This window comes from Coloeus monedula (assembly GCF_965178545.1).
Source record: "Coloeus monedula genome assembly, chromosome: Z".
NCBI classification, from domain to species: domain Eukaryota; kingdom Metazoa; phylum Chordata; class Aves; order Passeriformes; family Corvidae; genus Coloeus; species Coloeus monedula.
In genome coordinates, this window is record NC_138822.1 from 12,080,102 (window position 1) to 12,106,336 (window position 26,235).

Below are 26,235 nucleotides of genomic sequence, written 5' to 3' on the forward strand. Positions count from 1 at the left end.
AAAAGAAGCATGTATTTTCTGAAGAAGAAAATATGAAATGGGCTGTCTTGCCTACAGAACTGTTGGTTTGTTCATATTGCAAGCACTTCATTGCACTGTATAGAAGCACCTGACACATCCTTGCCATCCTATGATAATAGTACGCTGCAAGACAAGAAAATTCCAGGGAAAAAAATTAAGGAAATTTTGGATGCTCTGGGCTAGTATGCAGTGAAGGGAGAAGTCTAATGCACTTCCACGGCATTTGTTTTCTAAACTAAAGAGCAAAATAATTAACTAATAGACCTCTAACTTTACATGGCACGTCCATATTTTCAAGTTAAAGATGCTGTCAATCATCAATTACCTTAGTGAACATACAGGCTTTAATACTTATTCCACTTTAACCAGATTCAGTATTTGCTCTGTAGAACTCTTCTGAAAGTAATTCAATCTTGTTATCATTAGAAGAAGTCAACTTAAATTATACACACATTTGTATTCTTTGCACACTCTTATAATTTCTACTGTACTGCAATTTTCATTGTAGGCAAAATAAAAGCAGGTTTTCAAACCAAGAGGATACTGGAAACACTTTCCATTCATTAGTAGCACCAGCGTTTTGACAACTGTCAACAGTTAAACCAGCCTCCACCGTATCTCTAGACAGTGACAATTTGAGTACAGTAACAATTTGACTAACCAGTAATACTGAGGCAAAAGAAGAAAAACAACACAAGTGTCATAAAATAAATCTTAAGATTTTATTATTTTGCAATATGGTTGTGTACCTGTATTTTTCTTCAGCATTTTTGAAGAAAATTGCTTTAGATACACTGCTACAAATCCAAGTAACTGATTTATGACATCCGTCTTCATCTAAGACACTGTTACTACTTCCTAGGAAAGAAGAAATACTTCTCAAGTTCAGTTTTGCTCAAGATACTGTTCATTTCTATCATTTCATTGGTCCGTTATGTTGATGGTCAAAGAAGCACTACTATTTGACAATACCTTAAAGCTTTCAGAACAGATGAATTAAAAAAACAAAAGATGGATGCAGAAGAACCATATCAAAGCACAGAGGCATGATATTGTTTCTGAGGGAGTCCTTGGAAAATCGTGTTTATTACGGAGGTTTTTGCTTTGGGTTTTGTTGTTGGGTTTTTTTAAGATCACAAGACAACAGTTGAACAAATAAGCATTTTCCCATGTTCTGTTTGGTTCTAGTCATTTGTTGCGCTGAATGGTTTTCCTTTTCCTCCGCTTGAATAAGCAGCAGCACCTGCAAATGTGACATGAATTACATATGACATAAAAAGAAACTACAAAACTAAACTGTTTACTGTATGTCTCTCCTTTGAAGTATGTAGCTCAGGTATAGCCAGCACCACAAGGAACACATTTAAGCTCTATTGTAGGCAATTGATTTATTAGATAAAGAAACTGAAGTAGAGATATTTTTGACACATTTCACCTTTTTTTGGAAAAAGGTATCAAACTAAAAAAGCTTACAGTACAAGTAGCTATTAAGTTCAGAGTATCGTTAAGAGTATCAAAAGCACAGGTAGTATAGGCCAACTTACAAAAGCAATTTTAAGAATAAAGAATATTCCATTACCTGAGTACTCGTTCATATTAACTGGCAATATGCCAAATAGAAACTTGTGCTTATGATTGTGTCACCTAAACTGTGCACTTAAGACACTATTGTTGCTAAGACAAGAAAACAATTTGAGCTTCCTTTGTCAACCAGAACTTGGAAAAACTTTCTGCAAAGTTATTCACTAAGATATTTTAGAAGAAAATGTTCATGAACAATATAATTAATGTTCTGATTCAGTGCTGTGATAATACTACTACAGTGAAAAATCACAGCTTAAATATAAAGAACACTGATATTCTCTCTTCTGCCTTATTGCATACTACATGAATGAAACTGAAACTGGCAAATACTGTGAATTTAATTTGGCAAATAGAGATAATCTGAAAGTACATGAAAGCACACTACAAAATGAAAAAGTTGTATGGAGATAGATATAGATAATATAGAGGAGGACTGCAGAAGTCCTGCAGAAAGTACTTTGGAAAATAAACTAAACAGGAAAGCAACAAATAACACCAAAAAATTTAATTCATTTAAATTGTACTGTTGGGTTTATTTTAAGCAACTGCCAGATCCTGAACACCACCTTTAAAAATAAAGCTTCACAGTAAAGTGTTCACAGTGTGTGTGATCAAAACTGAACATGCAAGCTGTCTACTTTAACAGAGCTTGCCCCATGGAGTTCTGTGGTTTGGTTACTGAATTCTCGCTTGCAGCGCTGTACACTGAAGAGTCTTAAACTATGAAGTACAACAGTAATGAAAATATAAATGTACTGGATCAACAGCCTTGATCAGTAAATCCTTAAGTTCACTAAGCATTTTATATCACTAAAATTCAGAAGGAATCCAGATGATTTAGTTTGGAATACGGGAAATGGGGGAAGAATTTAAAACTCAGGGAGAATAAGGGGCTAAAAATAAGGTTCTACAGGGGGTGAGAACAACATCCAAAGTAAGGGGAGACAGAAGTTACCTTCTCAAAATATCCAAGGCACTCTGTCGCTCAGTCACTGAAAAAGTAGCAGTGGGCAGAGGCAGACCAGAACTGCTCTGAGAGTTACATAACTTTCAGTAGAAAAAAACATTGGTTATTGATGAAGAGGAAGCCCAGAATTAAAATTCAGCAGGGGAAACTACATAGGTAAGTATTTTTACAGCTAGCAGAAGTATCATACTGTATTCACTAAATTAGAAGTACTTTTTAAAGAAGAGACATAATTGGTTTTAAAGGGTAGTAGCCACTGGCTGTAACTGAAATTCCCCCGTAACTACTAACCCTTTTTTTTTAGCATTTGCCTATAATCACTAACATCCATTATCACTTAAGCTTTGACTTTCCTTGCAGTTGTATGAACTCCAATTTAGTTTTATTCTTCTTTCACCCCAAGTATTTTATGTACATATATGCCACATATCAAAGCAAAGGATTTTACAGTGCTCCTCCCTTTCAATATGAATTATCCTATAATCCTGTAGATGAGGAAATCCTACCCTCAACTGTGATGGTAAATCACTCGTACACTTGTTTGAGATTAGCAGGCCTCAGGTAAAGCCCACAGAAAAATTTTGTCTTGATTCATAATATTAGCATATACAGAACACTGGTTACATAAGTAACTGTAGAAAGATGGAAGTACAGCAGACAGTTAATTTATATTCTAGAACAGCTATCTAGAATTTTAACTCTTTACTCTTTAAATAAATTTTAAATGGAGCACAACCCAAGTAGTTCAGACTTCTTAAATGCTTAGGACTACTTGGATCCTCCGCAATTCAAGGACACTTTAGGTTTTCTTGCTTTCCTTATCAGAAAATTTTAACTCATCCTTGCTGCAAATATCATACTGTCCTTTATTCCTTCTGCATAGCCTATTTAGTTTGCTATTTCACTGTCAATCAGAGAAAAAGGCACTATGCAATGGTGAATTCAAGAGTTCTATTTTTAACCAACATAAAGCACTACTTTTTTAATCCTCTGGTCTTCTGGAGTTTGCATAATACTACTATAATTTCTATTAACAGTTGTTTTGTTTGGTTTCTTTTAATTATAAAAACTATTTAGCTGTATTTCAATTCAAGGAAAATCACTAAATGCTGAAAATTTTTGTTTGATGTGGGAAAATAAGCATTTTATTAATCGATAACATACCTAAAAAGCACTAAAGGAATGCAAATTCCTAATGAATTGTAAACCACAGGACTGTCTTGGAAATTTGGACTGAAGTACACTGAAACACTGTGTATGTTTAAATCTAGAAGTGCTAGACTTCAACTTGGCTTCAAAGGCCAAATAAATGTAGTTTTAAAATATATGTACTTTTACATGGGATTAAGACAGATCAGACTGTATTGCCTGACTATAAATTTTATGAAAGAAACCCTGAATGAGAGATCCATAGTGCAGAATCTCTCAACTAGTATAATTCATAACAGAAATGCAGACTTGTTCTTAAGAATATCGTCACTAGAGGGTGTTGTTGTCACTTATACATAATACAGATAATACACTGCTTAGAGCCACATTTGAAGTTATAGATAGGTGCATTATTAAGGACTATTAAACCACAAACTTATTATAATATTCAATATGCATGCAAAAATACAGAAGAGATATGCTTTAAAAATTTCTACTTCTAGGAAAGGATTTTCTTTTTAATAAAGCATTTAATGACTGCTAACCTTTATCTGTAGTTTATGTAACATTTCTAGAGCAGGCAGTATAATAGCAATCTATAAAAATAAAAAACCACTGCACTTTTCCTGTACAATCCAAAGTGACCTTTGAGATATTATCTAAGGCAGCAATCTCAGCATTACAGTTTCGAACATTTCTTGTCCTTGAAACATTATCATACTTTTTTTTCCTATTTAATACCCTTCCTTCTACCATTTGAGCAGTCCCTTGGGCCAACATGCTAAAGCAACTTAATTTGTCATTTGTATTTAGATAGCTGTGCTTTTATATTTGCCATTGAGCATGTGGCAGGCACTTTAGTGCAGGATTAATAACAAGTGTTTGAAGTGGCAAAAAAGACGGAAGATGCAAAAAGGACAGATCATATAATCATTTCCTGCTTGCCCTTCTTTGCCATCCCACAGAAGAGCCTTTTGGTTACCCAGATCACACATGCTTCATAGAAGCAACTGTTCTGATGGCTAGCAAACAGTAAAGACAGGTTAATTGCTCACTGATAAATGGAAGACCATCTGTAGAAGATTATAGAGAGATCTGTAGAACCCCAAGTGTCAGAGCAGCACAGTGATCAGGTTAGTTTTCTCCTTGCTTTACAACTTCAGTAAGTAACAACTGAAATAGGGCAGGTAGCTACTTTTCTAAAAACCCAAACCAACAAAAACAACCAAACCAACAACCCCCTCCACCCCCAACACTCACAAACAAAACAAACCCACCAAAATGCCCAAAACACAACACCCACTGCTAAGTCACACTAACTGCACAGCCACCATGAAAATGACATGGCATAAGATTTAGAATAAATACTGCACATGAGTACATAAATATTTATTGAACAATGAAATGTTTGGTTAAATGTTGGTTAAATGTCCCAAAACAATAAAATTCTTACTGAAGGAAAAAACCCTAAATTTATCCTTTCTGATCTACAGCATTTCATTAAAATGGTAGCAGAAGCTCTAATATTCAGCTAAATTACATTTGTGTTCATAGTTAAAATCACACATAATGGGGGCAATCCCATATGAGGGGCACCCTTTTTTGAATCTTTTAAATAAAGATATAGTCATGCTAAGTTTCTAAACATAAGAAGACCTCTAGAACAAAGAATGAAGCATTTCTAAAAAAAATTCACATTTGTCTCCCCAGAGTATGAGGAAATGTTACAAACAGAAGATATGAGCAAGGTTAGCTTTGTTCATACTTTCAGGTGGAGAAAAGATTACGAAAGAGGCACAAAGTGAGAGTCTTTTGAGAAAACAGTATCTCCTTAAAACCAAAAATACCCCTGTCACAGACATGAAGGATACTAGAAATCCCATTCCCTTACACTATTCTGTAGCATAAAACCTATGAACGAAATTTGAAATGTCTCACAACTTTTGATACTAAGCTTGTAATTATCATATTAAAATGTAAAATTATCTAAATCTCCTAAAGTGTTGTTTCTGAAAAAGTATGTGTACCTATGCATTGATGTTTGACAGGAAAGCTGGAGGGGGGGTGTGGGTGAGTGGGCCTGAATGCATGTTAATTACGGCCAAATAACTTCTACACCCAGAAAAGCCTCCACTGATTGAGGAAACTGCAGTTTAAACAGACAGTGCTGAAACACTAATTTGAGTGTTTCATACTCAAAAAAAAAAAAGAAAATTAAACTAAAGAGTAGGACACTGAGACTAGTTATTTTGTCTGTAACAAAATCAGTTAAGAGTAGGCCAGAAAGGTCAAGGATAGCATATTTGTCCATTATCTACTCACATCAGAAGGAGTGAACTTCTACATTTCTAAAGCAGCTGAGCATCTTGGCTCCTGAGAAGTCTCTTAACTTTCTGCAGGTAACTAAGTAAAGTAGGTAACTAAAAATGGGTTTAATAGTGCTAAGCACTGCCCGAAGTGGAAGAAATTTGATCTTTTTCTGTGTGCACATGAGCATAAGGGAAGTTATCACTGTGCTTATCTGAAGAGAGGGGACAGGGAATTTACATATGGGCAGCCTATCAACATCCTTGTGCTTTGGGATTTTTTTTGTTTCAAACATATACATATAAGAAAATTTGTATTTTAATAAGAAAATAATGTATTTATAAAAGAAAATGTATTCTTGACAGTAAAATACTACAGTACTCTACAAAGATAGCAGCAAAGAATTTAGTTCTTCTCAGTGCTCACAGAATACCAGTGCAAAAACATGGCCCTACAGATACCTCCATTCGAAATTATTAATTACACATGCAAATGAAGCTTAACTACCAAAATAAGAATCTGTAAAACAATTGCGTCAAGAAAAAATTGCACTTTGAAAAGCTTCCCTTTTCCTAAAAGTTAGGAAAATGGGTCATAGAAAACTTGCTGCTACTGAATTGTTCTGCTGCTAATGTATCCTTCATACTTGTGTGCCTCTATATTACAGTAAACTAGGTCCATATCCTTGTAAAATCCTATTTCAAGCACTATCATAAAATAAAACATGTTGGAATTCATACTGCCTTTAGCTATCAAGAATACTTTTCTGTACGATTTTGCAAGTCTGAGTTTACTACTCAAATATATAAACATTAGTTGTCCATCCCATGTTAACAGACCTTAGTATTTTTCCCTTTCATTACACTGTAACACTAAGGAACCCTGAAGTTATGTTTTAGTGATTAGTTAAAAGGTTGTCACAGAACAATATGCTGGTAAATACTTTGTTTGCAGAGATAACTGGCAAAGTGCAAACATTTGCACTTATTCATGTGAGTTATTTTCTAGATGTTAATACACTAGCTGAATGCTACAATATCTGAAAAGAATGCTTTCCCCTTTCAAACAGAATAGAAAGTAAGAAAAAATATTCTAGTACCCATTAAAAAGGTTGACATAAAGTACATCGCAGACTACAGAACTTAAAAACAAGCAGGATTTGAAGCAGGCAGAATAGCTCCTGAAGGTGGCTTTTTGTAAAAACAGTTAATTGTTTCACAGAATTGAAATGTATTTTGTCATTTCTAAACAGACATTTTATTTTTAAGTTCTCTGAAATTAGTTTTAAACCCAATAACAAGAACAAAGCTCCTGGGGCTATTTCTGCCTGCCTGTGCTGTATAACTCACCACATGTTCAACACTTTCTGGCAGCTATACAGAAAGAGAGTAAGGGAAAAAAGAGAATCAGAATACCACACAGAGGAAAAATTTTACATCTTTCACACATGGCTTTTGGTAGTCAGAACACTATTTTAAAATAAATATTTCAAAATTAGTTGAATATCAAAAATGCATGCACTTCTCTAGCCAGCAGCAAGATATGTCATTGAAGACTTAGCCGCAAAAAGCACAAGCTATAGGAATTCTACTATTTAAAAACTTAAAGACAAAATTAAGTATAGCACTATAGTTTTCCCCCTCACCAATGGCTATTCAATTCAGATAATATTTTCTGAAAACCTATATGAGAAAAATACTGAAGCAGCCGAGCACACAAGATCCAAAGGATATAAAAAGAAGGACGTACTTTGTTTCATCCATTACTTCTACTTCTGCAGGAGCTGTGATGGGTGCATTTGAACGGCCTGCGGTTGGGTCATCTGTGTTCAGTTCTCCATTTGTTGAGCTTACTACCTGAAATCACAAGAAAGACCTGAAATTATGCCAGTGCCAGACATACATTTGTTAATTCCTGAGGTTACAGTACCTCTTAAAAAACCCAGTAATTTTTGTTATTTCCACAGTTATTTTTATTCCAGTAACAGTACCTTTTCCAGATTTTATTCTGGCATCTCTGTGCTCTTGTAATTTTCCTTTCATATCTATTAATGGAACTGTCATCTACATGACAGACTCAAGGTGAGTGGAAGAAGCAAAGCAACTCTGTGGATCAGATTTATTTATCTCCCACACATCTCTTCAGAGCCTTAAGGGAAGGCACTAAGCACTTTTCTGATACCAATTCAGTCTATCTCTGCACCTTCAGTGTATTTATGCTCCTTAGTTTAGGTCTTTACATTCAGAGTGAATATGAAGGCCTGATTCAGTTGTATCTCAAAGAGCACTCACCAGAAAAGGTGAAAACTAAGACCATCTTCTAGACCTAGGAGTATAGATGTGTCCAATTTTTAGAACACAAAAACACCTACTGCCAAAAAAATTAATAGAAATCAGATTAATCTTCATTCCTACTAGTTTACTCTCAAACTCCCATGTAAATTGTTCAAGTCACCGTGAATGCTGTGGCTCTCTGGGAATATTTGTTTTGACTTTAAACCAAGGGGAACCCAATATTCTCTCTCAGCTCCTGTCAGCTTTCCTGCATGACAAATGGAGCCATTCCAGAGGCCTCTCTGTTATCCACCTCATAGAATATGAAAAGGAAAATGGTTAACCAGTTGTACACAAGTATCTATCTGATCAGAGCTGCTGACAGTGCTAATTGACCCATTAAAGACTTGACTGACCACGTGGAGAGGTCTACTAGCTACTAAGTAGCAGCAACTGCTTGGCAAGGCACCAAGCATAAAAATATCATTTTGGACAAATAACACAAGAGTTTGCAGAAAACATCTGTAAAAAATTAATTAGCTATAGAGACCAAGAGCAGTCCATAATTCAAGATTATTACCAGCTGTTGCCTGATGGTCAGAGATTAAGGTAGATGAAAGGACAGGGAAGGAAAGTCATCACCATAATATTATTTCCCTCACTCTTCCAAGCTCTCCTCTTAATATAGCAGTTATGTCTCATCTATTTATAACCAGAGCTAAGAGTCTAGTCTATGGAGGCTTGTTTTGTGGTTCTTATCGTAACTAAATACAGAGCTTCAGAAGTTTGCTGCACTCCAGGCGTTTTCCATGCCATATGCTGACATCAGGACAAGTTTTCTCTTTTTTCTAATTTCACTAAAATAGGAGCCACTGCAAAAATAACCCTAGAAGCTTGTAACAAAATAAAAAAAGTCTGAGATTGCAGGAATCTAGCTACTTAAATTTCAGTCAATATAAGTGAAGGAATTATGGGAGATTGGACTTTATTTCTGCAATGATAAGTAAGTCAATGGAGTGTCAACAGGGTATCTTAAGCTTAGTTTCCTATCATTGGGCACGACAGAAGCACTTCAGATTCAGTGACAGAAATAGGTAGGAATTGTACTTTAACAAATCTTAAGACAGTGGGGAATGCATCCTGAACCAAACATCCTGGGTTAGTATTTATCGGGTTTTACAGAGTCACAGAATATTCTGAGTTGTCATCACTGTCCAACCACCTCACCAGGTATCTTACTGTGAAGATCATTTCATTGCTTCTTGTGAAATACCCAGAGTGGAAAAGTGCATCAGAAGTATTTTCTGACTATAATAGGAACAGTCATAAAAATGTAAGGGTAAAAAAAATTTGCTCACTTGCCCACCAAATGAGTTTGGTTCCAAAGGAAGCACAGAATGGTTATGGCTGGAAGGGACCACTGGCGGGGTCACACTCACATGCAACTTCCTGTGCATAGTTATATAACTAACCACAACTACAGCCTGTACTAATCCATGTGCAGCAATATCACACAATAACACTGTAGTTAACCTTGCCTGCAGCCCTAATAATGCAGATTTCTGCTCCATAATCTAGACTTAAAAAGAACTTTTCTAAAAACTTTTCTAAAAGATCCGTGCTCAAGAATAAGTAACAGTGGTTGACAAGAAACAGAGGCCTTTGTCTTCAGTTTACTCAAATAAAAGTAGGGTACATCAAGAAAAAACAACACCCTTTCTGATGGGAAGCAAATACAATACAACTTAGCATTCCTAACTGTTGTAAAGAACAGGTCACAGTTTGCAGAGGCATTTGCAAGAACTCCTATTTTCTTCTCTTTTCCTAAAAACAAATGAAAAAATGTATGACTTTTACACAAATATCAAACACACTGCCCAACTGTAGCATCTGTAGAGCTTTCACATGACATTCTCCCTCACACTTCCTTCCCAGGAGTGCCCGTGCAATGATTCACATCTATCTTCTCGGACAACACATTCAAAAAAAGAGATCCAACTCAACTACACACATATCTTCATTTGAATTGAAAAATATTAAAGTAGGTATCTAGAACTTCTTCCTATATTAATAATATTTTAAGTATTATGTCTGTGTTGTACTAATCTAAACTGACCATCTTTAAAGTAGGCAAAATCATCCTCTGCTGGGGTCAATGCACTACTATCTGGTAAAAAAAAACCCAAAGCTTATTGCAGCTTATTCTTCAAATTGACTAGTTTTTCTTGACAGTGGTTTCCATTAGCTGGATAAATCTCTTTTCAACACAGCTTTTGTCCTAAGTTGGCTTATTATTTTGACTGTTTACTTTAAAAGAATTCAGAACACTTTGTCGAAAACTTCTCACCAGATAGCAAAAGCCTGTCCTGCCTTGCTCTGGTCAATGACAGACAATATCTGTCTCTTTGACAGATATCAGGGAGAAAGAGACCATAATCTTTCCCACACACATACACACTCAAACACATTCACCAAATACACAAACAAATACTATCAAGTGTAATTGTCTGTTGCATGACTTAGTTTAGATGGGAGGAATATGAAGTTCTTCTTTCTGGAAAGAACTATGACCACTGAAAGCATAAGTGAATCGAACGGTATATAGTATAAATCCAAAAAACAACATCAGTCATGCTTCTCCAGAATCACAAATGTCCTGAGTTTCACTCAAATCTATTACTGCCAAAAGCAGCTCTGGGAGCTCATCACTAAGATGAAGAAACAGGCAACTAACAAAGGCCCGTACAAAGGAGTACAAGAGATAGGCAGGAGTGCTTCAATTCCATTGTCAGTAAGGCTACAGCTGTATGAATTTAATTCCATGTTACATCAGTACTTTGCAATCTGACCTAAAGCCTTTAATCAGTTAGGCCAATCATTACACTTTTCTCTCCAACTACATGCCAATCAGCTCAAAAATCTGCCCAACACAGGCAGGAAGACACGGGAATATAACAGAATTGAGCAAGAATAAGTCATCCAGAGGACATCGTATGCACTGAAGGAGTGGTACACCAAATTGTGTAGCCAGAATGTGCCACAAATGAGGCACAATGAAAATTCATCACAGTAGATCCACATAAAAAGTTAAAACTTTAGGAGAGAGAAGCACTGGTACATGAAACCAAGTTTGCTCTAAGAAAAACTTTTAATTTAATTTCTCTGCTTGTGACTCAAGTTGGAATGGATTTCCCTTGATGAAATCAATGGCCTGATGAAAAATGCGAGGCATAATTCATCTCTTAGAAGACTTGAATACCACTACAGTGAAAAAATTAGGATATTTAAGTTATGGTTTTGCACCTAAAAGTTCTGTTAACAAAATGCAGATGAACATTTTTCCCTGAATAGACAAAGAATTAGGTTTCAGAAAACAAATATTTTTAAAGTTTCAAATTAGAAGTATTTCAATATTGAAGATTAACTTAAGCTGTTCACTTAGTTTCAATAACCACTAAACTGAAAACTACTTTAACCATTTTTATAAACTTATCCTCATTGAAATTTAGTTACTTCAAATTTAATCAGTTCTTTAAAAGTTTAATATGAAGAGCATCTATATAAAGAAACATTGGTTGTTTCTTGCTACCCTCTATGCCATGAGGTAAAGAAACAAAAATTCCACCCACTAGCCATTAGTGACACATTAATTGTGGAACAGATTGATTTCTTCAACACACAATCCTCAGGAAGCTTTGTAAGGGCCATTTATAACAGACAAAGTTAAGCCTAAATGCCAGTTCCCTAAATGGGAACAGTAAATCTTCAGCCTCTTTACTTTTACATTAGTATGTAAACTAACCTTTTACTTGCTATGTTCAAAAAACCAGTTAGAAAGTGTGCCATAAAAAACAAATTTTGCTGATTTTAATTACTATAATCACAACAAGGAATTGCAAAAATTTTAAAGAGACATAGAAAAAAACCCTTCATTCCATTAAGAATCTCAATAACTGAATTCTCCACTCAAAAAAAAAAAAAAACAGAATTCAGTAGTGATATTACACAATCATTTATTTTACCTTCAAAAAGTTTTCCGTTAAGACAAAAGAATAAAAGTTATCACAATACCTTTTTAGTTCCCAAAAGCTTAGGAAAATTTATTTGTTTCATCTAATGCTTTAGTATCTTCACTTCTTGAAGGAGAGGAATCTTGCAATTCAAAACTACTGACATCAAATATAAAAACCTTTCAAGCAGTTTCTAAGTACTTTACTGGGAACTCTTTAACCCAATCTTTCAATCTAACCTCCTTTTAAAGAATTTCCCAATGGGAAAACAGAAAGAGAAAAGGTAAGAGGAAGATCAGTGAGTAAAAAAAAGTAATGGAACAGACTAATACAGTCTTTATGAGTGCACAAGCAGATTGTAGCTCATGAAGATAAAGAAATAATTCGGTGTTGTACAACTGACATTTTGCGAACTGAGGCAAACTTACAAAAACAAAGGCACAAAAAAAGTTGTTGAAAGAATTGCTGGGAGGTATCAGTTGATCATTAATAAGTCTACACAAACTAGAAAGATGGACTGAGGTAAATGGAAAAAGGGATGTCTTCCCTTTCCAACTAAATTTCCTAATACTATTTGAACTTTAACTGATGCTAGAAAGCACAATTAGACATGTCTAAGCACATTAGGATCTTTTGAACACAGGCCTAGGGTCTGGGATAAATTAAATTAATGCAAAAACCAGAACAGTATCTATTAATGAACAAACTTGTTTGAACCTCAACAGTTCGCACTTAAACTTATCACGAGGAGCATACAAATGTATGCTAACAAATATATACACCAACATTAAGTCTACTTGATGTTAGTATGTCACAGAAAAGAATCACTAGCACATTTTAATAATCTCCTAAAAAAGAACCTCAGAGATGACGGCAGCAGTAGTATTACAGATGACTAATAGCACTGACCTAAAAACATTCCACTGTCACTTCAAAATAATCTGACAGATTTTCATACCTTGCAGAAAAATTGATAAAACTGATCTCTAAGATGAGCAATGGCTCACTAACATCACAGAAAAAAATAAATACACTTTAACTTCACACTTCAGACTTAACTTTTCCTTTGAATAATTTTCTGTGGAACTTCTGGAATTTGTCTCCTTGAAAGCAATTAAGAATCCAACTGAAGCAGCTAATTAATGAAGCAACTTAACAAATAGCATGATTCAGTAAGTATGCCTGCAACAAAGGGGTATTTGGCAACAGCCAGAAGCTATGTCACAGCATAACTGAAGATATTATGTGATTTTGTAAGTGCCCTTAACAAGGAAGCATGACCACTCCACAACAAAAAGCAACCCTGCTGCACAACACCTGATCTTCAAAGACACAGACCATGGCAGCAGTTTCGCACAGTGCTTTATTCACGTGGCAATTGCTTAGCCTCAACTGATCTAAATGATCTGAACTCAGACAGACTGCCTGTATCCTTTGAGGAAAAAGAATAGAAACAACACTATATTAACAGTAAGGAATACTAGTGTTACTTGTGTTATTTCCTAGAAAATGTTCTCCCCATCCCCAAAGGGTATTTAGCATATTTTAGAAAGGAAGAAAATTTCCTATAATGGTTGCATTTTACCTGACAAAGAATAAAACATGTCGTAAGTGCCATAATTGCCAACAGAGACATATGATGACACTTCGAAAGTTCTACTAACCGTAATTTAACAAATTCAGTGGGTATCTTTCGAACCTAAAAAAAATGGGCAAAGAAATTCTGGAAGATACTTCAAATCCATTTTTGATTCCTCATGACTATGCTGTTCCCAAAAGATAAATAATTACCTTTAAAACTTATGTTATTGAGGGAACAATTGTAATTCAAGTTAGATATACAGGTAAAGTTTTTTAAACACTTCTGAATGGGAAGCACAAAACATTTAAACTTTTCTTGATACACAGTAATAATTATCATCTACTAGATTTTATTACATGACACATGACAGCTGTTTCTAAAGCAACAAAATTTTGAGAATGTTATCACACTGACAGGACTGCAGCACTGTTTTCTGTACCATGAACTTTTTATTCTTTCTTCAGGTCTTGACAATTTTTATCCAAAACAAAAACTTCAGAAGAAACATACACAACTTAGATTGTCATAATCAAAAATGCAGTAGACAATTTCCACACAACACCTCCCATGCACATAAGATTTCCTAAATCTAAATCATTTTCATTTGGGACTCAAAGCTCAAAATCTACATAGACTTCACAGCTGCATTTTGAATCTTTCAGTATTAATTCATTACGTATTACCCCAACTATTTCACCCTAAATATATTCAAAGAGCAAGACATCAAAAATTTCAAAAATTAATTTAAAAAATTTAAAACCAACCAGAAAAAAAATCTTCTTTGAAGATGAAATAAACGAGTAATAAATAATAATAATAAAGGAAAAGCTGTTGGTTTCTTCTCTTTTTTTCATTGGTATGTGTGAGGTACTGCCCTGGGAACATTCTTCTAGTCAATTATTGTTTGAATAAAAGGAGTACAGTTTAAGTAAATATCACTAAATAGCATCTTAATTTGAAGTTTACTTAAGGAACAAAAAATATTACTTGAGCAAAACTGAATTCAGTGAACAGTGTTTTTTAGTTGCTGATACAACTAACACATTAAAAGTCTAAACTTCAGCTGCTTGCACTAAGGTAAGCATATATCCTCTAAAAAGACAGTTCAACTGTTTTAAGACTTTCACTAAGAAACATGCAAGAAAAATTCCATAAACAAAAAGTTCCATAGTTTCATCACCTTTTTTAATTTCAGTTTGACAATTGAACTGTGAAGTAATAAATAACAGCAGAAATTTCTTGGTAAGAAATCTTAATATGAAAATATGAATTATGATACATTACAGGAAAGTAGTATTATGTAATGCAAAACAACTGATTTAAGTCATGCAAAGAAGCAGAAAATACCTGTACAGAGCCACCATGTCTGTCAGATGCCAGGTGAGCCCTCAAATGATGTGGATTGGTTTGCTGTGAGTCCCAAGCTGCCCTATGGTCTGTAGACTATCATTTTTGAATGTATTAGGATTTATGCAAAAGAAGAAAAAAAAAAATTAAAATAAACAATTTGTGCATTACTATACATTATTTTTAAAAAGCACAGAAGCACTACACACTCAATCCCTATATAGATTGCACTTCCACATTATCAACATACTTACACATGCCTTCATATACATTTTCAGAGAGAGGTGAAGCAGCTAAACCTCAAAATTCCTAGTAAGAAAAAGCACACTAAGACAACCCTGCAATTTTGCTTAGGTAAATAGACACAGCTCTGAATTCCTAACACTGTTACCACCTTAGTCATTAGCCTCATTTAAAAAAAACAAAAGTTAAAATGTCATACATACATGTTAGAACTCAAAGAGAGGATACAGTGCATGGAGGAAAGACAGCAAATAAAGAAGTGTGAGTAGGGAGAAAATACACTACTGATTCACTACACTGCCTCAGAGCTTCAAACAAGCAAGCTTTTAGGAGATATTTATGTATTTCTATGTACGTAGACTTTAACAAAGATCTACTTAAATCAATGTAAAAACAAAGAAAACCTAGAGTCAATTTTATTCTCAAATTCTAATAAAAACATAGCACAAATCATTTGACAAAAGACATAGTAATGCTGATAATCTTACATGAGTATCTTACCTGATTTTTGGATTGTTGCAATCTGTCTCTGTGCTGATACGCTTCTCTGTTTGAAGACATTGCAGGGTCTGAATGTATTGAACCCACTGGAGTAGGCTACAAATATAAATAATATGTACCAACTGGTAAAAAAAATAAATTTCTAAGTCTCACCAAAAGCTACTGGTCTGTAATAGAAAATAATCTTTAAATCTGACAGTTTCAAGTAACACAAAATTATCACATTAAAGCAGAAGCTTCACTAGATATTTACTAATACCAATTTTAAAAAAAGCAAACCAAGACTTACAGAATTAAATGAAGTAGCAGTCCTAAGTATGATCACACATTAATTTTCTGGAAGACTTTAGACTGTTACTTTTGCAGTTAGCAGTTAAGACATTCTGATGAAATCTAATGAAAGTCCTAAAGTAATTTTTAATGCAAAACACTGAAAAAATATTTTGCAATAAATACTATAATTCTTTCAGAGTCACCTAGAGAACTGCAGAATGAACTGTATAATCGGAAACTGGTCAAAATAATACATATTAGCCCTCCCTTCCCTATGTGTTAAACATAAGTGAAAATTTTGAGAAGCTGAAGAAAACCCCATCCTCTACCCTTTCTTAAAGTATATAAACAGAGTGTTTCTGAAACCTTAGATGCTCTGTGATGAAATATGCAATGAATGATGCAATATGAAATATTTCTTCATAATGAACTTATAAGTATCTGGAGTATACCTCATATGCAGAGAAGTTATAGGTCTCCATTTTAAAAATACTGGGAAAAAAAAAAAACCTGCAACCATGATAATCACCTGCAAAATATTATGCTCCTTCAACTCAAAAACCAATCTGAATTTCTACGACCTCATTTTGGATTGAGCAGAGATGCACTTTGACATTAAGGGTACATTTGGAAAGAGACTGAATATGAAACACTCAAGCCGAAAGATAATGTTAGAACATGCATCTGCAGATGGACTTTTAATAGCAGCTGTTCACAACTCTAATAGCAGCGTAGAGATGCACACATCTTATGAAACTCAAAACTGATCACAGAAAAACCCATTCTATTACTAACAGCTGAACTGTACTCACCAACTGTTTGCCAATCCAGTCGTATTCATAATCAAACAAATAGCCTTTTCGATCAAGTAAGTCTGTGAAGAGCTTTCTCAAGTAGTCATAGTCTGGCTTTTCAAAAAAATCTAACCTTCTTACATAACGTAGGTAAGTAGCCATTTCCTCTAGATAAATAAGAAGTATACATATTTGCCAACATCTGCTTTAAAGGAACTCAAAAAAACCCCACCACCTTATTTCATTTTAAAGCAACTTGTACATCTCACCATAAAACCTGAACAGTTGTTCACCATGAAAAAGTGGTGAACAGAAAAAAAAAGTTACTTAACAGTAATAATGTTCTTTGAGATGCTACCATATTCTGAGATATACTGCCATATTCCAAACATATCCAAGCAAGTGACACCTCACTAATTTTTCCTTCGTGTTACCTGTTGAGATCTTCTATTCAACATTCCAATTCTAACGCACAGTGTGCAAGAAAGTGTGGAGAGAAATGCCTCTACTTTCTTCATTCCAATGAATTTTACAGAGACAAGACTAAGGAAAGGTAAAAAAGGGGTATACAACATAAAGCACCAGCCTCCTGTCCACAAGGCCTACTGCAGACGGATTTCCTTTCATTTGTCATGAGCTACTCTCAGCAAATCCACTTTGCCTATCAATGGTATTTTGATTACTTTTCAAGATGTTTACTTATATTGTGGCAAAATCACATCCATGTCATACATGTCCCCTGTTCCAAGCACTTTATTACAACTTTTAGAAAACGTCATATTTGCTTCTGTCCAATTTTCCAACGCCTCATTGATTCTGCCTGTACTTCCAGAGAACTAGAAGTGACACCTGAAACTTGGAAGTTATTTTAAAAATTAGTTTAAGCTGTTTCTAATGCACCTTGTTTTTAATAGGGGTATGATATCAGATTTGAGCTGAAAAGGCTAGCAAAATTCTCAGTGTGAAGATACAAGTGCAGACTAGTTGATCACTGTAACCATACATACAGTATTTTCTTAATGTTTCCTTTAGAAGAATCTATATTTGAAGACAACAGCATTAGCCTACTGCTGCTTCAAAGGATAATTCTTCTATCTGAGCCCAGTCTTGTTTAACTTATCCATCAATGACTTGGATGAAGGGGCAGAGGCCTCCTCAGCAGTGTCACTGGCAATGTAAAGCTGGGATGACTGGCCAATACCCCAGGGTACTGTGCAGCCCTTCAGAAGGACCTTGACAGGCTGGAGAGATGGGAGGGGAGGAACCTTCTGAAATTCAGCAAAGACAAATGCAGAGTCCTGCACCTGGGGAGGAACAACCCCAGGCACCAGCACAGGCTGGGAGTGACCTGCTGGAAAGCAGCTCTGTGGAGGAACTGGGGGTGCTGGTGGACAACAAACTCTCCATGAGCCAGCAGTGTGCCATGGGGGCCAAGAAGGCCAATGGCATCCTGGGGTGCATTGCAAAGAGCAGGTTGAGGGAGGTGATCCTGTTCCTCTACTCAGTGGCTGTGTCCAGTTCTGAGTTCCTCAGTAAAAGAGAGACATGGAGCTCCTGGACTGGGTCCAGTGAAGGGCTATTAAGTTGAGCAAGGGACTGGAGCATCTCTCATGTGAGGAAAGGCTGAGGGAGCTAGGCCTGTTCAGCCTTGAAAAAAGGCAACTGAGATGGGACCTGATTAATACCTATGAATATCTAAGGGGTGGTTGTCAAGAGGATGGACCAGGCTCTGCTCAGTGGTGCCCAGCAATAGAAGGAGAGGCAATGGGCAGAAACTGATGCACAGGAACCTCCACCCGAACATGAGGAAGAACTTCTTTACTGTGCAGGTGACTGAGAACTGGAACAGTTTGCCCAGAGCTTGTGGATTCTCCTTCACTGTAAATATTCAAGATAACCTGGCAAAACCCTGTGCAGTGTGCTCTAGGATCGCCCTGCTTGAGCAGGGAGACTGGACCACACGACTCACTGTGGTCCCTTCCAACCTGACCCATCTGATATTCTGGAATCTACTACGCATACTCTAATTTTAAACCCAGATATTAAACAATTACCTATGCCAGTTTCATTTTATAAATTAATACATAACATTTTACTAACAGCAGACATTACCTGGGAAGTTTTCACACAATACTTCTATAGGAGTTGCTCGTTTAGTGTCTCCAATTTTCTGGTAACGTTCTTTTAACGTATCAGCCTACGATAGAAGAACAAACAAGCTTTTGAAGTTATACAGCTTGCAGATACACATTCAAAAAAACCCCAAACACGTCAATAAAAGCTGATGATCTGAAAATAGGACAGAGGAAGACATCAAAACCCACTACCTTTAAACCTTGCCATGGAAGACTTCCTCTGAGAAAATACATAAACATATGACCCAAAGCTTCCAAATCATCTCTTCTGCTTTGCTCTGAAACAAAGTGCAAATATTATTAGAAATTTCAATCTGTGTAATTTTACATTATATTTTAAAAACTAGCCTCCAAATTATATAATAATAATTGTTAGGTATAAAGTACTTGAAACCAAACTGTGCATGTGGGGGCGTTCTTGTGTACTATGGACTGCCTTAAGAACACAGCTAAACCCAGAAAAAAAGCAGGTGCAAACTGCAGGTATACTCATCTCAACAGCACTTTAAGCAAATGATCTTACTGTAAGAAATTGTTCTTATTCTAAAACACATTTGACCCTTAAAATTGCATTTTAATTCTGACTTTTTTTTTACCTATTATTTGTGAACCTGAAACAATTTAAGAAAGTTTCAACAGAATTAATTTTTCCTCTAAAAAATCATGGAGAAGATGGTGTTTTCTTCAGGGACCCATTATGGAATTTCTGAGCCAATGGTAGATTGAAGAAGGCTCAGAAGTACTATCATTTGAACAGAAAGCAGCATGTACCTTCAGCCTGCTATCAAGTCTTGCTGACATATGAGCTTTCACAGAACACAATGCCTGGCAAAGCTACAATTTTTCATCTGCAGTAAAGCAGTAGCAGTCCTTCAAAAAGCTCACAGAAAGTTAAAGAAAAAGGAAAGTAACAAGTAAAACACAGTGTATTCAAAGTTTCCAAAGTGTATTTCACATAGGATTTAAATTAAATCCATCATTCTTGGGAAAACTAAAGGTTATAGAGAATAGTGAGTCTTTAAATTACTAGCAGAAAACAGATCTTTTTATTTCCACCTAACTTCGTTCTGTATTGCTGTTGAAAGAAATGTTACACATTGTAGTACGTATTGTAGTAAGAGGCAGTATTTAATTCTACATTTGACTTTGTCCCTGACACAAGGAAGAAAAACAAAATAGTAACATTGTTTCTACTCAGTATTTCACAAAACAAAATTACTATGCTTTGATAACAAGAGAAATGGAGCAGGAAGGTAAAAGAACAAGATGTTTGTTTGATTTTTTGAACACAGAGAAGTCAACAAAGCCAACCTGGCCCTGATCTGATCAACAGGTAATATTGCCATAAATATATTGAATCTGAAGAACAATTTTTAGTTTTCGTATAAATAGAACAATGTACTTACTATGCTGTTTCCTAGCCCTATCTTCTCATTTGAACACTGAATAAACACATATTATCAAATGAGAAAGCAAATACCAAAAAAAGGATGGTGGTAAGATGTAGGCTACATCTAGGCCCTCACTTCATCACACATCTGCCAGCCACATGAGGCTCTTTCAGTGATTTCTCCTTCACTCATTTCCATGTTTCCAATTCCCTTGCCAACACTCTTGTGTTCACTTTTGCACTCTTGTTGTCCACTGCTGCCACTTGTTTCAGTGAGGGAACTCCAGACAATTTGGTCCTATCTGAATTTCTCTGCTGACTCTGCAACATCCCATTTGCTGACCACATGCTATCCTGATACAATCTCATAGGTTAAGAAGAAAGCAGGAGTAAGCTGCAAAGTTCTACACCTGACAGGTTTCCGAGTGTGAAAGAAACGTTAGGTCCAGTTGCTGGCAGAAATCCTCTGCTCTTTATGAGGTAGAGTGAACATGCAGAAAATCACTACTTCAGGGACAGTGCTCCTGACAGACACCTCATGCAATGCAGTGCCTTTCATGTAACACGGATCAGTGCTAAGATGGTGGCAAAGCATATGAGGATGTTGAAAGTGTGCAACAGATGGTCCACCTCTGGGCAACACTAAGGTATGGCCCTTAAAAATGTACTGGAATGTTTCACTTGGTCTTTGCTAGGGACAATAATTCCTCTCTTTCAATTAATTTCTATGAGTTATGCCGATGAAAAATTAACCTTTTCTCTTTAAAAAAACCAACCAAAGTAATAGCACCTTATTGAGGCAATTGCTCTTTTACAGAGAGTCCTATCTATGACACTTTTAATCTTTATTATTTCAAATTAAGGTGTTTCGTGGTGGTATTTTGTTGGGGGATTTTTTCTTTGTTTGTTTTTTGTTGTTGTTTTGTTTTTTAATGAGATGTGGACTGCTGGCAATATTTCTGTAGGACAACAGAAATTTTTTTGGGAACTAGGACAGAACATTTAAATTCACAATGCCCTCAAAAATATGCTACAGGAAAGGACTTTATGTTTGTTTTAATTTGGGGGACAGGGACTGTTATTTAGAATCCATGCAAGTTCTTCACTGATCACTTTGGAGTAATTAAGAAACAGTAGTCAAATATCCCTTCCTATGGAAATCTTCAAGATGAGCCTGAAAAACAGGAAATCCAAAGACTATACTGCTATTATTCAAAGAAGGACATCCAAAAACTGGAAAAAACTAGCAGTGGACTAGCTGGAAGACAAAAGGATTTCAAGCATCAGCTGGAGGAAGAGCTGCTGATGTATATAGATCCTATTGTATCACATTTTAAAGAGATTGAGAGGATATGCTGCCTAAAAGGTAATACAATCATGAGATAACAAATACCCAACAAAGTTTTAGGGCACAAGGTTTCCTCTCTCTCAAAGAGATCACCTGAAGCTAGCTAAATTGGTAAAAAATTAATATTTGTTATTTAACTCATAAACTACAGACAATTATCTCAATTCAAATAGGCTGATTTAAATAAAAACTAGAGCTTCATTCAGCAGGCTATCCCCAGAAATTATCTTTTTTTAGCATAAACACTTAAGTAACCGTAACACAGTTTAAACAGCAGACATTCAGTCTTTAGTAAGCATCCAACTCCCTAAAGAAAGTTTAGGAAAGCTTTAGCAGCAGAAACATCTGTTTGGATCAGAAGACACAGTATTAGTTACTGAGAAGGTGACATGGTTAGATACAGAGATGGGAAGTGATTACCTAGCTTCAACTCTGAGTTCTTAAAATTTAGCAAAAATAAATTTGAATCCCAGAGTCTGTACTCTTACTAAAAATGACTGGATTTCATTCAATATTATGAGAGAAGAAAACCTTTCTTCCCAAATAAAACCATGAATCCTGAAGTTAATGATTCTGGTTCATAACAATGAAGTTGCATGCCAATTTTATCATAACCACACATTCTACACCATACTGTTGTCTTAGGAATAATAGAGACTGAAAATAAAAAAAACCCTTTATTTTCATTTATACATGTAATTAAGGGTGCAAAGACTCATTTATTTTTTATTAGAAGCACTGTTTCATATTACTGTGGATTTATAAGGTTAACTTACACAGGAAAAGGGATTTATCTAAAACAGCTAAAATTCTGCCCTGAGGTCCAGTGATAATTCAGTGAGTATGAGAAGGAAAACACCAAACTTCCTAGAAGGGAACCTAGGTCTGGGAAAGGACTTCATCCTGAACCACTGGCTCATAAAATTTTAGGACCAAATGTTTCTTTTTCTTGCTGATGGTTTATATTACAAAGGAGTCTAGCCCCTACAAAAGTGATTTTCAATCTAGAAGATGTGAAGGTCTGACAAGAGAGTACACGTGTTAAAGGTAAGAATGGGGTTCTCCTAATTCTGTTTGAGGATAAGCACAGTTTAAAGAAATTGGCTTTATTTGGCTTTTCTATTGGCATTAAGAGTGGACCTGATTCATTCCCAGAAGAGTTTCAAGTATTCATTGTATGATAACTAACCTCTGTCTCTTCAATAATTAAGCGCTACCATGAAAAGACCAATACAATCAAGGATATGGGTTGCTCCCCAGAGACCATTACAGATGGCTAGATTAGAGTAAGTTATGACTCCATGTGACTATACTTTCTGTAGTCAATAATTTTGACAACACTTTAAGACACTGTTTTTCTGAATTTAGGGAAATCCCAAAATAATTACCAATTTACATATCCAGCAAACACAGAAAATTGAAGAACTTTTACAGATGCAGATTTTTGTCTTCATTAACCTCCCAGTCAGAATCTACACTCTCTGGAACCTCACTTTCCCTTCCTGAAAATGAAGTGAATTGGAAAAGAAACAGAGAAATTTTATCCCTGAGAGAAATTATCTCATGGGAAGGTAGAGCATCAGCTACATTCTAGTAAGGGCTGCAGAGTATTTTTAATTCCTTCAAACAGCTCTCTGAATAAAGCCATGTTATTCTGCACAGAGACAAAATACTTTCTATTCCATATACAAATTCCCGGTTTGGCACAAAACTACCAGAAATCCAATCAAATGTCTCTTCTGAAACAAAAGATTACTGGCTACAGCACGTTCAGTAACTGTATATTTTCTATATGTACCTTAAAAGAGTGGGCTTTGGTGATTTTGTGCAAGTTTTGATTATGCATTTAAAGTCTTTCTAGTAGCTATGCATTTGTTATGATAGTTTTAAATACTATGGATCCTTAAGCGTACTTTTGATTCAAGGACAAAATCCTTCCTTACTCATATGCACTAACAGATAAAGCTACAGGTCAATAGAGACATACTCAAAAGTAACTTACAAGAGAACGCAAACCTGACAGTCTCCCTGTTTACTGAAAACACTTATTTTTTACAAGGGTCAGCTATCAGACCGTTCAAGCAGCTCAGGAAATTATCTACAGACTAAAAATACCACCCTAAAAAATTGTCTTATTATCACTATTTTCAAGTGCAACCTGTATCCTATATGCCACTGTCTCTATAAACACAGAGCTTGAGGACCTTCAGTGTTCTATATGTCTCACTGCATGAATTTAAAAATGTACTACATTTTCAGAGGGATATCACAGAACATAAAAAAACTGCTGGAATAGAAGGATTCAGGCTCTTTAGGAAGGAAAGGCAAGGGAGACCAGGAGGTGATGTCACCCTCGATGGCAATAGCCAGCTGAGTGCATGGAGTTCTGTCTGGGGGTGGAAGAGGAGCTGACCAAGAGCTAGTGGAGAAGGATTAATGGGAGGGGAGGGTTAGGCAGCCACAGGCCCCCCAGCCAGGAAGACTGAGCAGCTGAGTCCTTGTGGTGGTGCATCCCTCCCCCACCCCTTCCAGGCCTGTGACCTGAGAAATGCTCGTTAGGTCTTGGCTTTGACAAACAGGACCTGCGCTCAGCTTCTCTTGAGTTTAGCAGAAACACTCTGCTCCCAGGAACTCCTGCTGTCTAACAAGCTCCTATTTTCTTTATGAACAGCCTTGGAAACTAATTTTCTTCCTTGCATAGCAAAACATCCCTTTGTCACACTTTACAAGAAAGAGTGCCAACCCACACTGTGGTCAGGATGAAACACTGTTATGATTAAAGCCCACTCTTTTGCGACCGTATAAACAGCAGTCCAAAACAAGAACGTGTGAGTTCTTCTGGACTGCAGAAGCTGTGTCCAGCAACCCCCCTCTGAGCGGAGCCTCTCAGAGCCCACAAACTCCCACATTTGCTGTACTCGGAGGATTACTGAACAACAATGAATCCTGGGCCAATACCCCCACTCCTCAAGGCTCAACTCTTCACAAAATGAGGAGATGGAAAAGCAGAGTGTGTATTTCACTGCCTTTGAGGGGAATTTTTCACAGGTACCTTGCACTGACTCCATGTGCATAAATGTACACACACACATACGCTAAAGCAAATTCTGTGAGAAATACTGCTCTCTTAGATGTTTAAGTACCTTGGATATCAAAGTAAGTTAGGCCTATAAGAAAGGTTAAGTAGAAAGTTAGGTTAAATGCTATTAAGTGTTATTCCTGTGTTAAATTGTTATGTTTAAGGTATAAGTTAAGGCGTAAATTAAGGTTGAATACTTTTGAGTGCTGTTAATCTTTTAGGCTGTATTACTTTTTATCCTTGCCCTCACCATCCTTTTGTCACACGCACCTAAACATACACACACATGAGCACACACACACACCCTCGCCCCCATATCTCAGTTCATTTCTGTTTTGATTTATTGGAATTTGGGTTTTTTTGGGGTTTTTTCCCTTTTCCATTGGTGTGCCTTAACTGTCCAGTAATTAGCAGAGTGAATCTTGCCAAAGAACTTGTCCTGCTGTTGCTTAGTATGAAATCAGATTTTTACTGATACCTTTGCTGATGATTTTTTAAGCAATTTCAAACACTTGTTCGCAACAGTCGTCTAAGATATACAGGAACCGCCTCCTGTTCACAAGCCCTGGTCCTCATGAGGGACTTCAATCACGCTGGTATCTCTTGGAGACAAGACAGCAGGGCATCAGCAATCCAGTAAGTCATCAATGATGATAACTTCCTTCTCCAAGTGACAGAGAAGCTAAAAAGAAGAGGTGCCATGCTGGACCTTGTGCTCACCAACAAGGAGAGGCTGGTGGGGAATGTGAAGCTCAAGGGCAGCCTTGGCTGCAGTGACCATGAAATGCTGGAGTTTTGAGATCCTAACGGTAGTGAGAAAGGAGCAAAGCAAGCTCAGTAACCTGAACTTCAGCAGAGGCAACTTGGCCTCTTCAGGGATCTGCTTGGCAGAGCACCATGAGATGAAGTTCTGCAGGAAAGCAGGGCCCTAAGAAAGTTGGTTAAAGAAAAGCATACAGAGAGGGGAAGCAAGGACAGGTAGTCTGGGAGGTATGCAGAGAAATAGTCTGAGCAGCCAGAGATCAGCTTAAGAAAGCTAAAGCCCTGATAGGATTAAATGTGGCCTGGGATGTCAAGGGCAACAAAAAAAGCTTCTGTAAGTATATCGGTGACGAAAGGAAAACTAGGAAAAATGTGGGACCTCTCCAGAAGGAAAAACAAGACCTGGGATATGGAGAAAGCTGAGGCAAAAAATTATTTTTGGCCTCAGTCTCTCTGGCAAGTATTCCAGT

At 36.2% G+C, this 26,235-nt stretch overlaps 1 protein-coding gene across 4 annotated transcripts in view; it reads right to left on the minus strand.

The window, feature by feature from the left end:
- Positions 1-862: 862 nt before the first annotated feature.
- CSNK1G3 (casein kinase 1 gamma 3) overlaps positions 863-26,235 on the minus strand; it is a gene marked incomplete at its 3' end in the record, with an annotated part of 81,292 nt that continues 55,919 nt past the window's right edge. For 2 of the 4 annotated variants that reach the window (XM_082301258.1, XM_082301257.1), the window contains exons 8-15: positions 19,379-19,464; positions 19,164-19,248; positions 17,070-17,218; positions 15,985-16,080; positions 15,241-15,336; positions 7,778-7,884; positions 7,378-7,401; positions 2,595-2,652 (exon numbers count right to left, since the gene is read on the minus strand). In XM_082301258.1, coding sequence (XP_082157384.1) covers positions 2,595-2,652; positions 7,378-7,401; positions 7,778-7,884; positions 15,241-15,336; positions 15,985-16,080; positions 17,070-17,218; positions 19,164-19,248; positions 19,379-19,464 — 701 coding nt within the window. Of the gene's footprint in view, positions 1,265-2,594; positions 2,653-7,377; positions 7,402-7,777; positions 7,885-15,240; positions 15,337-15,984; positions 16,081-17,069; positions 17,219-19,163; positions 19,249-19,378; positions 19,465-26,235 lie in introns of those variants that run through there. The other 2 variants (XM_082301259.1, XM_082301260.1) reach the window with 2 other exon arrangements.